The sequence below is a fragment of the Esox lucius genome, chromosome 6, assembly GCF_011004845.1.
Source record: "Esox lucius isolate fEsoLuc1 chromosome 6, fEsoLuc1.pri, whole genome shotgun sequence".
Lineage (NCBI taxonomy): Eukaryota > Metazoa > Chordata > Actinopteri > Esociformes > Esocidae > Esox > Esox lucius.
The window spans coordinates 13,762,647-13,776,052 of record NC_047574.1 but is presented as its reverse complement, the minus strand read 5'-3'; the positions used below and the strand labels follow the sequence as shown (position 1 = coordinate 13,776,052).

Below are 13,406 nucleotides of genomic sequence, written 5' to 3'. Positions count from 1 at the left end.
GAGTTCACTGTACTGAAATGGCCCCCACAGTCACCAGATCTCAACCCAATGGAGCATCTTTTGGATGTGGTGGAACGGGTGCTTCGTGCCCTGGATGTGCATTCCACAAATCTCCATCAACTGCAAGATGCTATCCTATCAATATGGGCCAACATTTCTAAAGAATGCTTTCAGAACCTTGTTGAATCAATGCCAAGTAGAATTAAGGCAGTTCTGAAGGCAAAAGAGGGTCAAACACAGTATTAGTATGGTGTTCCTAATAATCCTTTAGGTGAGTGTATACCCGACAACATCTTGACAGCTTCTGGCACACTGTAATATGGAGTGACAAGACCAAAATAGAGTTTTATGGTCATAACCATAAGAGCTATGTTTGGAGAGGGGTCACGAAAGCTTATAGTTAACAGAATACTATCCCCACTGTGAAGCATGGTGGTGGCTCACTGATATTTTGGGGGTGTATGCACTCTAAAGGCATGGGGAATCTTGTGGAAATTGATGCCAAGATGAATGTAGCATGTAATCAGAAAATACTGACAGACAATTTGCATTCTTCTGCACGACAATGACCCTAAGCACGACAATGACACTAAACACAAGGCAAAGTTGACCCTCCAGTGGTTAGAGCAGAAAAAGGTGAAGATTCTGGAGTGACCTTCACAGTCTCCTAAACTTAATATCATCAAGGCTAGCCAGCTAAAAACTGTGTTGTGGGATCCGTTAGCTGTTTGTTCTGGTTATATTGCAGATTACTTTGTGTCCAATAGACATGCATTATATGGTATGCCAGGTAAGCAATGACACATATTGCAGTCAGCTTTTTAGTATAAAAAATATGTTTGTAAACACTTTCATATTAATCTAGATGCTATCTGGAACTATGATTAAGGATAACACGGAATGAGTACACATTTCCTACAGTCGTACATATGTCATATGTATATCTTTTTTTTTTAGGACAAAGTCAAAATAAATATTCACTGTCTAAATAGTTTGAGATCTTAGTGTAGGCCAGATGTGATTCTATTTGTCTCCATTATCTGTCATTGTAATTGCTGCACACAAATTCAGTTGACAGAGGGACTGGAGATGGATGTGTCAGATCAATATTGATTTAATAGAGAGATTTTAGGGTGCAGTTCCTTTCCCAAGTGTGTCTGGTAAACTAGGTTGTCCTCTCTGACAATATTCCTGTTTGTCCCAAGGTACATCACAAAAGAGAGCATGCCTATCGCCTGTAACAGAACTTTATTATTCTCCAGTATTGTAGTGCTCACTCACTTTTGACTGCTCTCCTCACTGTCACAATGTGTGTTTAGGGCAACAACACATTTAGACCTTCAAACTTCACATTTACCACATAACTATTCTCAATAAGTAAGTTCTTGTGTGGCAGTTGATGTGTTGCTGAAACAACTCCTATGAGCAGTGACCTGCTCACTGGCTTCCACAAGCAGATGAGTTTCAGAGAGCCAATTCCTCAGTGAGTTGAATGACATGCCCTAAATACACTATTTATCTTGTTTGCATTGAGGGAAATGTAAAACATGCCTCTACCTCTGAGAGCAGCACAGAGAGACAAAGCAGTAATTTGATTTGATCTGATGACTGACGGTCCCAGGAGCGTTGTAGTGTGGTTTGTGCCTTTGATTACTGCACTAATGAAGCACTGAGACCATTACTGGACATAATGTCTTCCATGTGGCTTCAGACACAAATGTATTTACAAAATTAGTTAGGAAACAGTAAAGAGCTGTTTGCTTAATTCATCCATTGGAAGGATTTCAGCTTTAAACAGGACTGTGGCTATTGGTCCCTTACTTATAATTGGGCCTGTTCATAAACTATAGATCAAAGTTTGAAAATGGAGGAGCAATTCTCTATTACTCTATTCTGTACTGTATGTGTACCTATAGGTTCAATATGCCCTTGCTATGCAAGAAAAATGGAAGATGCACTGTTCATAGACTCCGCTCAAAGGGAAATCCTCTCCCTCAGTTTTGATTTATTGGACCTAGGGTTGCCATGTCATTTCTTGTGTATGGAGATCCATTACTCATAAGATACTCGTGGACCTTTATCCTACAGACACAGCCCCTGAGAGCGGTGGTAAACCAAATGAAAAAATGTGATATTGTATGCTATTCTCTTAATACTGTAGTTTTACTACAGTTTTACTACAGGTGGTTATTTGTCCCTACAGACAGGTGGTTAGAGTTCTCTATAGACAAGTGGTTGGATTCAACTACAGACAGGTCGTTAGAGTTCTCTATAGACAAGTGGTTGGATTCAACTACAGAGAGGTCATTAGAATTCAGATTAGAATACAGATAGATGGTTAAAGTCCAGTACCAACAGGTGGTTAGACTCAACAACAGACAGATGTTAGTCAACAACAGACAGGTGGTTAGAGTCGCCTACATACAGGTGGTTGGAGTTGCCTACATACAGGTGGTTAGAGTCGCCTACAGACAGGTGGTTAGAGTCGCCTACAGACAGGTGGTTAGAGTCACCTACATACAGGTGGTTAGAGTCAAGTACAAGTCCATTACAGACAGATGGTTGGAGTCAACAACAGACAGGTGGTTAGAGTCAACTACAGACAGGTGGTTAGAGCTGCAAACAGTTAGGTGGTTAGAGTCAACTACAGACAGGTGGTTAGAGTCGCCTACAGAAAGGTGGTTAGAGGCACCTACAGACAGGTGGTTAGAGTCGCCAACAGACAGGTGGTTAGAGTCGCCAACAGACAGGTGGTTAGAGTCAACTACAGACATGTGGTCAGTGTCAACTACAGACATGTGGTCAGTGTCCACTACAGACAGGTGGTTAGAGTCCACTACAGACAGGTGGTTAGAGTCCACTACAGACAGGTGGTTAGAGTCCACTACAGACAGGTGGTTAGAGTCCACTACAGACAGGTGGTTAGAGTCAACTCCAGACAAGTGACTGCTGATGTCAGAAGGGTTCAGAAACATCATGTCTGTTCAGAGGTATCCAAATTCCTGTGAACTCATTGTACAGCACCTTATCTTGAAGCAAGACATTGCCCCTTCAAACAATGTCATAGCTATCAACCCTGATATTCAGGGCCATAAAGAGGAATGGCAAAGTCTGTTAGCCAATCAGAATCCAACTGAACATGGCTTTCAAATGTGAAAGACAAGACTGAAGGCAAAAGATCCACAAAACAATCTGATGATGTCTATGTGGGCACATACTTCTGGCAGTCACTGCATAGAAAGGATATGTGTTCAATTTTGTATTTTATTTACTGGAATGTCAACACTATTTTTGGGTATATGCGACTGGGAATCTAATAGTGGGGGAAAGTGCTTGGAGAGGGCATAGCTTGTTAATGTCAAAGACTAAGTTAAAGGTAAGAGACCGTATTCCTGTAATCACTGGAAAAGGCTACATGCACACAATAATCCAATTATTATTACAAATGTGTTGTCTTTTTTCCAGGAATGTGTTATCATTAGTCTGCTATTCCACAAACACTGTTGTTATTACACTAATGTAAATTTTACATGTGCTGTGAATGTGAATATCCGCTGGAGTTTAAAGCAATCTTAAAAAGTAAGTTGAAATCCAATACAGTAAACAAAATAAATATGTAATAATGTGTTAAAATCCTTTAAATCCCATAAAAGCTATTAATGAAATATCAACTCAAGTAAAAAGAAATGCAAAAGTAGATAAAGGTTCTGACTTGGTAATAACATGTGTAAGTGTAAGTGGCAGGGAACATGCATATTATCAGTGCAGTTTGTAGTGTAGTATTTTACAATATAATATAAAATGTTATATTAACCACAACAACAATAGTGTGTAGTTGTATTCTACATTATACAGACCACATTATACAGACCACTGCACCTTTTTCTTTCCTTTCCAAAAAAGTAGAAAAGGAAGGTTTTGAATGAGGAACAAAACGGTTCAAATTAAGCGACCACCGCAAATTGAACGCTTCTGTTCCTCACTCAAAACTTTGCTTTTCTACTGCAGTACCCTACAGTGTACTACAGAATATCATAGTACAGAATTATATAGTACAGTACACAGTATTATAGTTAACTACAGTCTTTTGTAAGCACGAACATCTGGATCCAATTGTTAGTTTCTTAGGCAAACTATTTTAAGACAGACTTATCATGAGTCAGTCATTGCCAATTTGGTCATAAACACATTCTGAAGTTCAGTGGCCGAATGATTTAAACCCCAATAGGGTCAAACACAGAGGTTCCCAAACTAGGGGTTGTGACCCCATGTGGGGTCACCTGATATGAAAATGGGGTCGAGGAGAATGTTTTACAATTGACTCTGATAGCCTCAAATAAAACAATAACGATTATCAAATTTTTCTTCACATGGTTGGGTCGCAAACATTTTTAGATATCGAAATGGGGTCATTGGCCCCCTAGTCTAACAAGTAGGGGTATTCCACAGTATATGGGCAGGTATTTTCTTTGTGTGTTCTATCCATTAAGTACAGATAGGTATTACTCACATAATGTATTGTGCTATTACAAATTAATGTGATGTGATGCTGACTTGAATGGAACTGATTTGTCCTTTGGACTGGCTCGTCCATAGGAACTTGCAGATTCTGCACATTCCATCAAAATTATATGTTTCCTGTATGAGTGGTCCCTTCCAGATTCTGTTTCAAATCACAACTGTCAATTAAATGAGCATGTTTCCCAGTAGTTTGTCCCTAATCTACTTTTAGTTTGGCATGATTATATTAGGATTGTGATTAGGCTACCAGTGGCTGCTTTTTGAGAAAGGGCTATTACAGCCGTTACAAAATGTAACGTATTACAGTCCATTTCAACACTGACACTGAATTCAATCCGCCAAAATATAACTATGTGACTCAAACCAGAACTAAATCATTACATACAACCAGTGTCAAACAATGAATGTAAAAAGAAACACATTTAGTTTACCCTGGAACCAACAATGATGAGATGATAGGATTTGTATGTGATTTTTTTCTGTTAAAATGGAAGTGGTCTTTCTCAAACATGTGGAATGTTATTCAATGAGAACATTTGACATGTTCAGGTGAGCCTGCCTTCTGCTTTGTGTTAATGCCTCTATATGGAGAGAGACAATTGGCAGCAGTGTGACTGAGGTTCTGCAATGTTCTGTTTGGTTTTGGTTAGTGAACGTAGACCGTTATGTTTTTGTTCTTACATGCAGCCTGTCCTTGTCCTGATTGTTTCCACCCGTTCCTTGTTTGTCCCTCGTTGTGTCCCTGTTTCAGTTCCTCCTGGTCTTTGTGTTTGTTGCTGTGTGTTGTTGGTGTGTTTGCCTTTGCCAGTTCCTGCCGTTTGTGCCTTTTGGTTTTTTCAGTGATGCTTAATTAAAACTAAGTTTGCCTTTTGAAAACCCCTGCGCTTGTGTCCTACCTGCTCATGCATGACAGAATGACCAACCAAATCCAATGGATTATTATTGTTTCTGGAAAAATACATGCCCCTTTTGAATTTGATGCCAGCAACATGCTGGGACAGGGACATGTTTACTGCTGAGTTGCATCACCTCTTCTTTTAACAATACTCTGTAAGCGTTTGGGAACTGAGGAGACCAACTGCTGTAGTTTTGCAAGGGAAATATTTTCCTATTCTTGCTTGATATAGCATTTCAGCTGCTAAACAGTCTGGTGTCACCTTTGTCATATTTTTTGTTTCATAATGCACCAAATGGTTGACAGGTCTGGACTGCAGACAGGCCAGTTTAGCACCCAGACTCTTTCTACAGAGCCATGCTTTTGTAATATGTGCAGAATGTGGTTTAACATTGTCTTGCTGAAATAATTAATGGTGTCTTCACAGATGTGCAAGTCTCCCATGCCATGTGCACTAATGCACCCCCATACCATCATGGATGCTGGCTTTTGAACTGTGCACTGATAAAAAAAAAATGCCAGATGCTCCCTCTCCTCTAATCTGGCATCCGTGATTCCCAAAAATAATTTCAAATTTTGATTCCTCAGACCACAGGACAGTTTTCCACTTCGCCTCAGTCCATCTTAAATGAGCTCAGGCCCAGAGAAGGCAGCGGCAGTTTTGGATCTTGTTAATGTATGGTTTCTTCTTTGCATGATAAAGTTCTAACTTTTGTGGATGCAACGACAAACTATGATCACAGATAATGGGTGTCAGAAGTGGTCCTGAGTCCATACAGTGATGTCCACTATGGAATTGTTTCTGTTTTTAATGCAGTGCCATTTGAGGGCCTGAAGATCACAGTCATCCAATATTGGATTTTGGCCTTATCTCTTATCCGTACAGAGATTTCTCCAGGTTCTCTGAATCTTTTAATGATATTATGTACTGTAGATGATGAGATCCACAAACTCTTTGCAATTTTATTTTGAGATATACGTTATTCTTAAGTTGTTGCACTATTTGGCTGTGCATTCTTTCACAGAGTGTTGAATCAATCAATCAGGCAATCAAATGTATTTATAAAGCCCTTTTTACATTAGCAGTTGTCACAAAGTGCTTTACGGAGGCACCCGGCCTTAAACCCCAAGGAGCAAACAACAGTAGTGTTGAATTTTAGTGGCTAAAAAAAACTCCCTAAAACCCCTCTCCATCCTAGCTTCTGACAAACCCATCCTCTCTGGAATGTTCTTTTAAAACCCAATCATGTTATTGACCTGTTGCCAATTGACCTCGTTAGTTGTGTGATTTTTCCACCAGGTTTAGGTTTTTGCCCCAGTCTTGTTGCCTCTGTCCCAACTCTTTTGAAACATGTTGCTGGCATCAAAGTGAGCATGTATTTTTCAAGAAACAATAAAAATGTCTCAGTTTCAACATTTGATATGTTTTCTTTGTACTATTTCGTATTGAATATAGGGTTTAAATGATTTGCACATCATTGCATTCTGTTTTTATTGACATTTTATGCAGCGTCCCAACTTTTCTGAAAACAGGGTTGTCTTTGAGACTTGATATAGCTGGGCAAAAGTTAACTAAGTTAGATCATACAGTAATTATAATGTTGCTAGTTCAAATCTCTGAAGCGTTAATTGGCCCATTAAGTTGCTCTGTATAAGTCTAATCCTAATACTTCTAATCTCTACGTATTATTCCCAATGGAAATAATAAACTAAACTACGCAACAGCTGGATGACGTATATGATTGCCTGCCTGCTTAAAAGTATTCAGAGGAAAGGCTTGAATGTATAGCTAAGAGAAGCTGACCACTGAACGTAGCTGAGATATTCAACTGGTTCCGGTCATTCGTTAGGAGATACCGCCACAAAGCAACGTTTCGGTACCTTGCACAGCGATTGGAGCCAGAAGGAGCAGCGGATCTTTTTTAAAGCAAATGTAAGAATCTTTCTGATAATGCTAGTTGTTTGAGATAATTATGCTACTTGTTTGATTAATTTCAGTTAGGATTCACATCATATTCTAATTTCAGAAGGCTACAATTTGTTTTTTTCCTAGTTCACGAAAAAAAAAGTTTTGGACATATCTTTTGATTTGTTAGACTAGTCAGTCTAACCATCTAACCGCAAATGAATAACTTGAAAAAGTTTTTCATTCCGAATATAAGATTTATTTATATATTGGTTATTGCATTTTAGCCCATGAATAAATGTTGATGTGTATCCAAGTCCTCACCACCTCACTGGATATCTGCACCATTTTTCATTTATTTAAATTATTTATTGTTGTTTATTTTTGCTATTGGCTTTTGTTTTCTGAATTGGCAAAGTTTATATACAGTGCTTAAAGATTTACCGAATGAGGAGGTATTTATTTTGTGAAATGTAGTCATTTTCACGTTGACCACAACAGCACAGATAGTAATTGAAACCCCTATCTTCCTTTGCAGGTATAAAGCGATGTTACAAAGGAATGGCTCCCAGCTCCTTTTCCTAATAGCCCTGTGCAGTGTGTTATATTCCCGGACTCAGTGTTTGCCATATGCATCGAGGTAGGCGTTATAACGACCGCTATTACGCAATAAAACTTAACATGAATTACTTTTGTTAATGAAGACATGCCAAACAATAGTTTTTTTATAAACATCTATGAAAATCGCTCGCCTAGGCTACCAGTAAGAATTAACAAATCCATAGCCTACTAGAAAGTATAGTATATAATGTTAAAGATTTCATATTCCGATATATTCTTACTCTGGTATTAATAAGTAGCCTAAAAAAGATGTTTGTAAATAATGCATCACTATATCTTGGAACAGTAGCCTACTACGTTTTAACACTAATATGTATGACCCTATCGGGGGAAATGTGTTTTGTCACACCCTGATTACCTTTCTCCCTCGTTTTTCCATACACCTTGGTTGCATTGTGTTCCACACCAACGGGTGTCTCACTTAACCTCGGTTCATTGCCTGTTCAGGTTGTCTATACGTCTTGTGAATTCCCATGACCAGCTATCCCGTGTGCCGACCTCTGCGTTGTCTTCCATTGACCTGAACTGTACCCATTCCTTGTCCGCTTACTGCTAATGCTATTTACGTGTACCAAACCCTGACAGCCCACGACCTGTCTTTGCGTATCGATATTTTAATAAACCTTGTCTAGTTTGTACACCGGCCTGATCCTGCACTTGGAACTCACCATATGTATTACAGTTTTCTGTTAACATATTGGACCTATAGGCAACTTATGTAAATTAATATTGCTAGTGTTTTTCTGGATGATTAACAAAGTAATGGATCGTTTGAAGTGTTCATTTCTACCTATGGAAGCGTGGCTGTTATGATACCGATACCCAAAAAGGATACAAAATAACCGTCGGTCAGTGGTTTAGGATGATTCAACAACCTGCTGCTTCTGCATCATAGCTGCAGCATGGGTTTCACCACATTCTCTCCTCTTTATTTATAAAGCAAAACATTTATTAATAGTTTTCCTGTGCCCCATATGTCAAAAAATATATATTTTGAAAGAGTTGCTGACATATATTGACTGTTTAATATCTGTTGTAATTTGTGGGCAGACCAACCAGACACGCAGACGGTCTCTTTACTAGTGGATACAGCAAACTTCTTGGACAACTATCTGCGCGGCGGTACCTGGAATCTTTGATTGGAAAGCGAGTCAGGTAAACGAATAGGCTACTTTGCCTTCGCAATCCACAATAGTCTTTCACATGTCAAGTAATTATGTGCTTGTAATTACGTTATCAACATATTTTAATTGTATTTAGAAAAATAATAGTAGGCCTAATAATAAATGGTTGCGGATTTCTGTGGTATTTTATCTGTTTTTATACATCCCTAAGAAAGTAGTTAGTTTGAAAACGCATCGTTGTCAGTGCACGAAATTTGTCATCCCAATTATAATCTATTAATGCGTTAAATAATTATTTTGAGTCCTGATGAAGCCAAAACAACGGAAATGATAATTTTACACAGTGACGACATGATGGAAGACCAGGTACCAGTGAAGCGCCACTCAGATGCTATATTCACAGACAACTACAGTCGCTTTCGCAAACAGATGGCTGTGAAGAAATACCTGAACTCTGTCCTGACAGGAAAAAGAAGGTGGCAACAAGCACGGAGCACGCTAATGTTTTGTGTGTTTTGTTTGTTGTCAAGTGTGCATGCATGAATTGCATCTCAGCATGTGAATTTTGTTGAAGTTTATCTCCATAAGGCAACTACCAGTCTCTTTCGCGAACAGATGGTCGTGAAGAAATACCTGAACTCAGTGCCAGTACTAGCTTTTTGGGGACCCTAAGCCAAATTTGATTTATGTCGTTGATGCTTGCCGTCGGTCCTGCCTGAACACCGTCTTGACGGGAAAGAGAAGGTGGTAACAAGCACGCCGCACACTAATTCACTGTGTTTTTGTTTGTTGGTGTGTGAAGTGTGCATGAATTAACTGCATGTCTGGCGAGGTATGTAAAATGTACCCTTTCTATTCTTTTCAGTCAAGAAGACCTTCCCATGCCAGAAGAATCCAGAAATGAGCCTCCATTTCAAGAGAGCTATGATGATGTCAATGTAGATCACCTTCTCAATAACTTGCAGTTGGTATGCTAAGTCTCTCTTCTTAAGTTTCACCCCACCCTCTCTGTAGTTTGCATGCCCATATACATTGGGTGGTCACTGTGGTGGTCATTAGAGTGTTTGCAATATAGTGTGGTCACACTGCTGACCCTAGGGAAGAAGTGTGATTCCGATCAGTAATCAATACCCTTTCTCTCCATTCACTCCTTCCTAAACTCCAATTTTCTTTTTCAGCCTCTTTGAGGAAGAGCCACTGGTGCAATTACTTCAATCAATCAATCTCATCATTTCCCATTCAGAACAATATTTAAGTACTTTAACAGCAGACGTCTCAAAGTCAAGTGTGGTCATCTCTACAATATAAAGTAAATGTTTACACTGTATATGAAATATTCAAAAACTGAAAATAAATAGCCAATGTAAACACTATACTGTGTGTCATCTTGGAATCTGATAGATTTGCTTTGAAAAGAACTCTGTAAAATAATAGTTCAGTAAACACATTCATTAAACAAGCTTTATCTTGGTTTACAGTACAGTCAGTTCATACAAAAGATGACCATAATTTGAGCTAAAATGCATATAATCAATTGATATCCATGTAGAGCAGTGCTATACGGTGTCCATAACCATACCTACAGCCTTTATTGATGTCAAATCATTCAACAAATAAAATATGCTTATTTATTTTTCAGCTAAATAATTTTGTAAGTAAATAATGATGATGGCTCTTTATTTTAAAGTGGAAAAAACAGTATTGCATAATAAATGATAATATAGACTACTTCCACCCCCATGACAAAATTTGCCACAAATGTTATGTTAAACTCAAAACATTTTTATTTCCTGAATGGGACATTTGATTTCAAGCTTATCACTTTCATGCCATTTGATTAGTAAAAATGTGCTTGTTATTGGCTATCAGTTCAAATCAGTAAAACACTGAGCACATACAATTTCTTAGTCTGATTAATCATACAGTGTAAATATTTAATCTTGATTAAAACAGTCAGCCATTAAAGGCATGAGATGGAGCACATCATAGCACAGCAAATAATCATTTACATGAATTTATTTAATTCAATATAATGTGATATTAATGTTTCAGGCCACAGACTTAAGTGAGAATTGTAAGAAGACTGTGAGAAATATGACAGAGAAATTGTTTCCACAAGACACAAATTATTGGTCGATTTTGAAAAAGAATGTACCTTTGAATATATTCAGTAAATAAAATGGTATAGAATTGTGCAATCATTTGTGTGACTCTTTTTGCCATTACTTCCTTGATTTAACTAGCATGAATAGGCTCTTGTACACTGTACTGTGCACAGACCTTCCCAGGGGCATGTGCTGAAACTGAAAAAGTGGGCAGAGTTGTCGGTTCACACAGACGGATGATGTGTTGGAGTGAGTGTTGCGTGAAAAAAAACGGACGTTGCATGCCCATCGTAGTGAGTGACGCACGTTAACAAGACGGACGATGCATGCCCATCGTACTGAGTGACGCACGTTAACAAGACGGACGACGCATGCCCATCGTAGTGAGTGATGCACGTTAACAAGACGGACGATACATGCCCATCGTAGTGAGTGACGCACGTTAACAAGACTGACGACGCATGCCCATCGTAGTGAGTGATGCACCTTAAAAAGACTGACGACGCATGCCCGTCGTAGTGAGTGATGCACGTTGACAAGACGGACGATGCATGCCCATCGTAGTGAGTGACGCACGTTAACAAGACGGACGACGCATGCCCATCGTACTGAGTGACGCACGTTAACAAGACGGACGATGCATGCCCATCGTACTGAGTGACGCACGTTAACAAGACGGACGATGCATGCCCGTCATAGTGAGTGACGCACGTTAACAAGACGGACGATGCATGCCCATCGTAGTGAGTGACGCACGTAAAAAATATGGACGTTGCATGCCTGTCAGTGTGTGCGACACACATCACCAAGGCGGGGGGGGGGGGCACATGTCAACTGGAAAGGGCACCAAATGGCAAAGGAGCATGTGCTCTGCACAGGTTGGGTCTTATCGAGAGTCTGAGGTCCTGTGGACCTCTGTATTTTGCTTTGTTAATCCTTCTCTCAATCCTGACAAGCCAGGCAATGACCAGTACCTTGGTTTCACCAGACTTAGTGCTTGGCATTCAGGCTTAATGGTTTGATTTTGGTTTTATCAGATCAGATCATCTTTTTCCTCATGCTGTCAGAGTCCTATGTTCTTTTTTTAATCAGGATTGGCTTCAGTATAGCCAATCTACCATAAAGACCTGACTAATGGAGTGTTGTAGAGATGGTTGTCCTTCTAGCAAGTTCTCCCATCTATGCAGAAAAACTCTAAAGCTGTCTTAGAAGGGTCAGGGTCCCGATTAAGGCCTTTCTTGCCCAGTTAAGTTTGGCTGGATGGCAAGCTGTAGGAAGAGTCTTGTTTGTTCCAAACTCTTTGTAATTCAAAATAATGGAGCCCACCGAACTTTACATTTTTTAAAAACAATTTCCCCCAGGAAATTACCTCTCCTTGAACTGCCACCTTAACGTGGTGGAGGGGTTTGAGTACCCGAGTGACCCTAGGAGCTATGTTGTCTGGGGCTATATGCCCCTGGTAGGGTCTCCCAAGGCAAACAGGTCCTAGGCGACGGGTCAGACTAAGAGCGGTTCAAAAACCCCTTAATGAAGAAAAAAATCATGTGTTCTGTGACGTCGCCCGGCATGGCGCAGCCGGGGCCCCACCCTGGAGCCAGGCCCGGGGTTGGGGCTCGTTCGCGAGCGCCTGGTGGCCGGGCCTTTCCCCATGGGGCCCGGCCGGGCCACCCACAGGAGGGACCATAAGGGGCCGGTGCAGAGAGGATCGGGCGGCAGTCGAAGGCGGGGGCCTAGACAACCCGATCCCCGGACACGGAAACTAGCTCTAGGGACGTGGAATGTCACCTCGCTGGCGGGGAAGGAGCCTGAGATGGTGCGTGAGGTTGAGAGGTTCCGACTAGAGGTAGTCGGGATCACCTCTACACACGGCTTGGGCTCTGGAACCACACTCCTTGAGAGAGGATGGACTCTTCACCACTCTGGAGTTGCCCATGGTGAGAGGCGGCGGGCTGGTGTGGGTTTGCTTATAGCTCCCCAGCTCTGCCGCCATGTGTTGGAGTTTACCCCGGTGAACGAGAGGGTCGTTTCCCTGCGCCTACGGGTCGGGGATAGGTCTCTCACTGTTGTTTGTGCCTACGGGCCGAACGGCAGTGCAGAGTACCCGACCTTCTTGGAGTCTCTGGGAGGGGTGCTGGAAAGTGCTCCGACTGGGGACTCTATCGTTCTACTGGGGGACTTCAACGCCCACGTGGGCAACGACAGTGACACCTGGAGGGGCGTGATTGGGAGGAACG

The 13,406-nt window shown here is 40.7% G+C and overlaps 1 protein-coding gene across 1 annotated transcript; it reads left to right on the top strand.

Moving 5' to 3' along the window:
* The first annotated feature begins 7,183 nt into the window (after window positions 1–7,183).
* Window positions 7,184–11,261, top strand: vip (vasoactive intestinal peptide). The gene is made up of 6 exons (XM_010869675.5): window positions 7,184–7,349; window positions 7,861–7,962; window positions 8,994–9,098; window positions 9,412–9,543; window positions 9,933–10,035; window positions 10,246–11,261. Coding segments are annotated over exons 1-6 (453 nt in total). The 5' UTR covers window positions 7,184–7,347; the 3' UTR covers window positions 10,255–11,261.
* The last annotated feature ends 2,145 nt before the right edge of the window (window positions 11,262–13,406 follow it).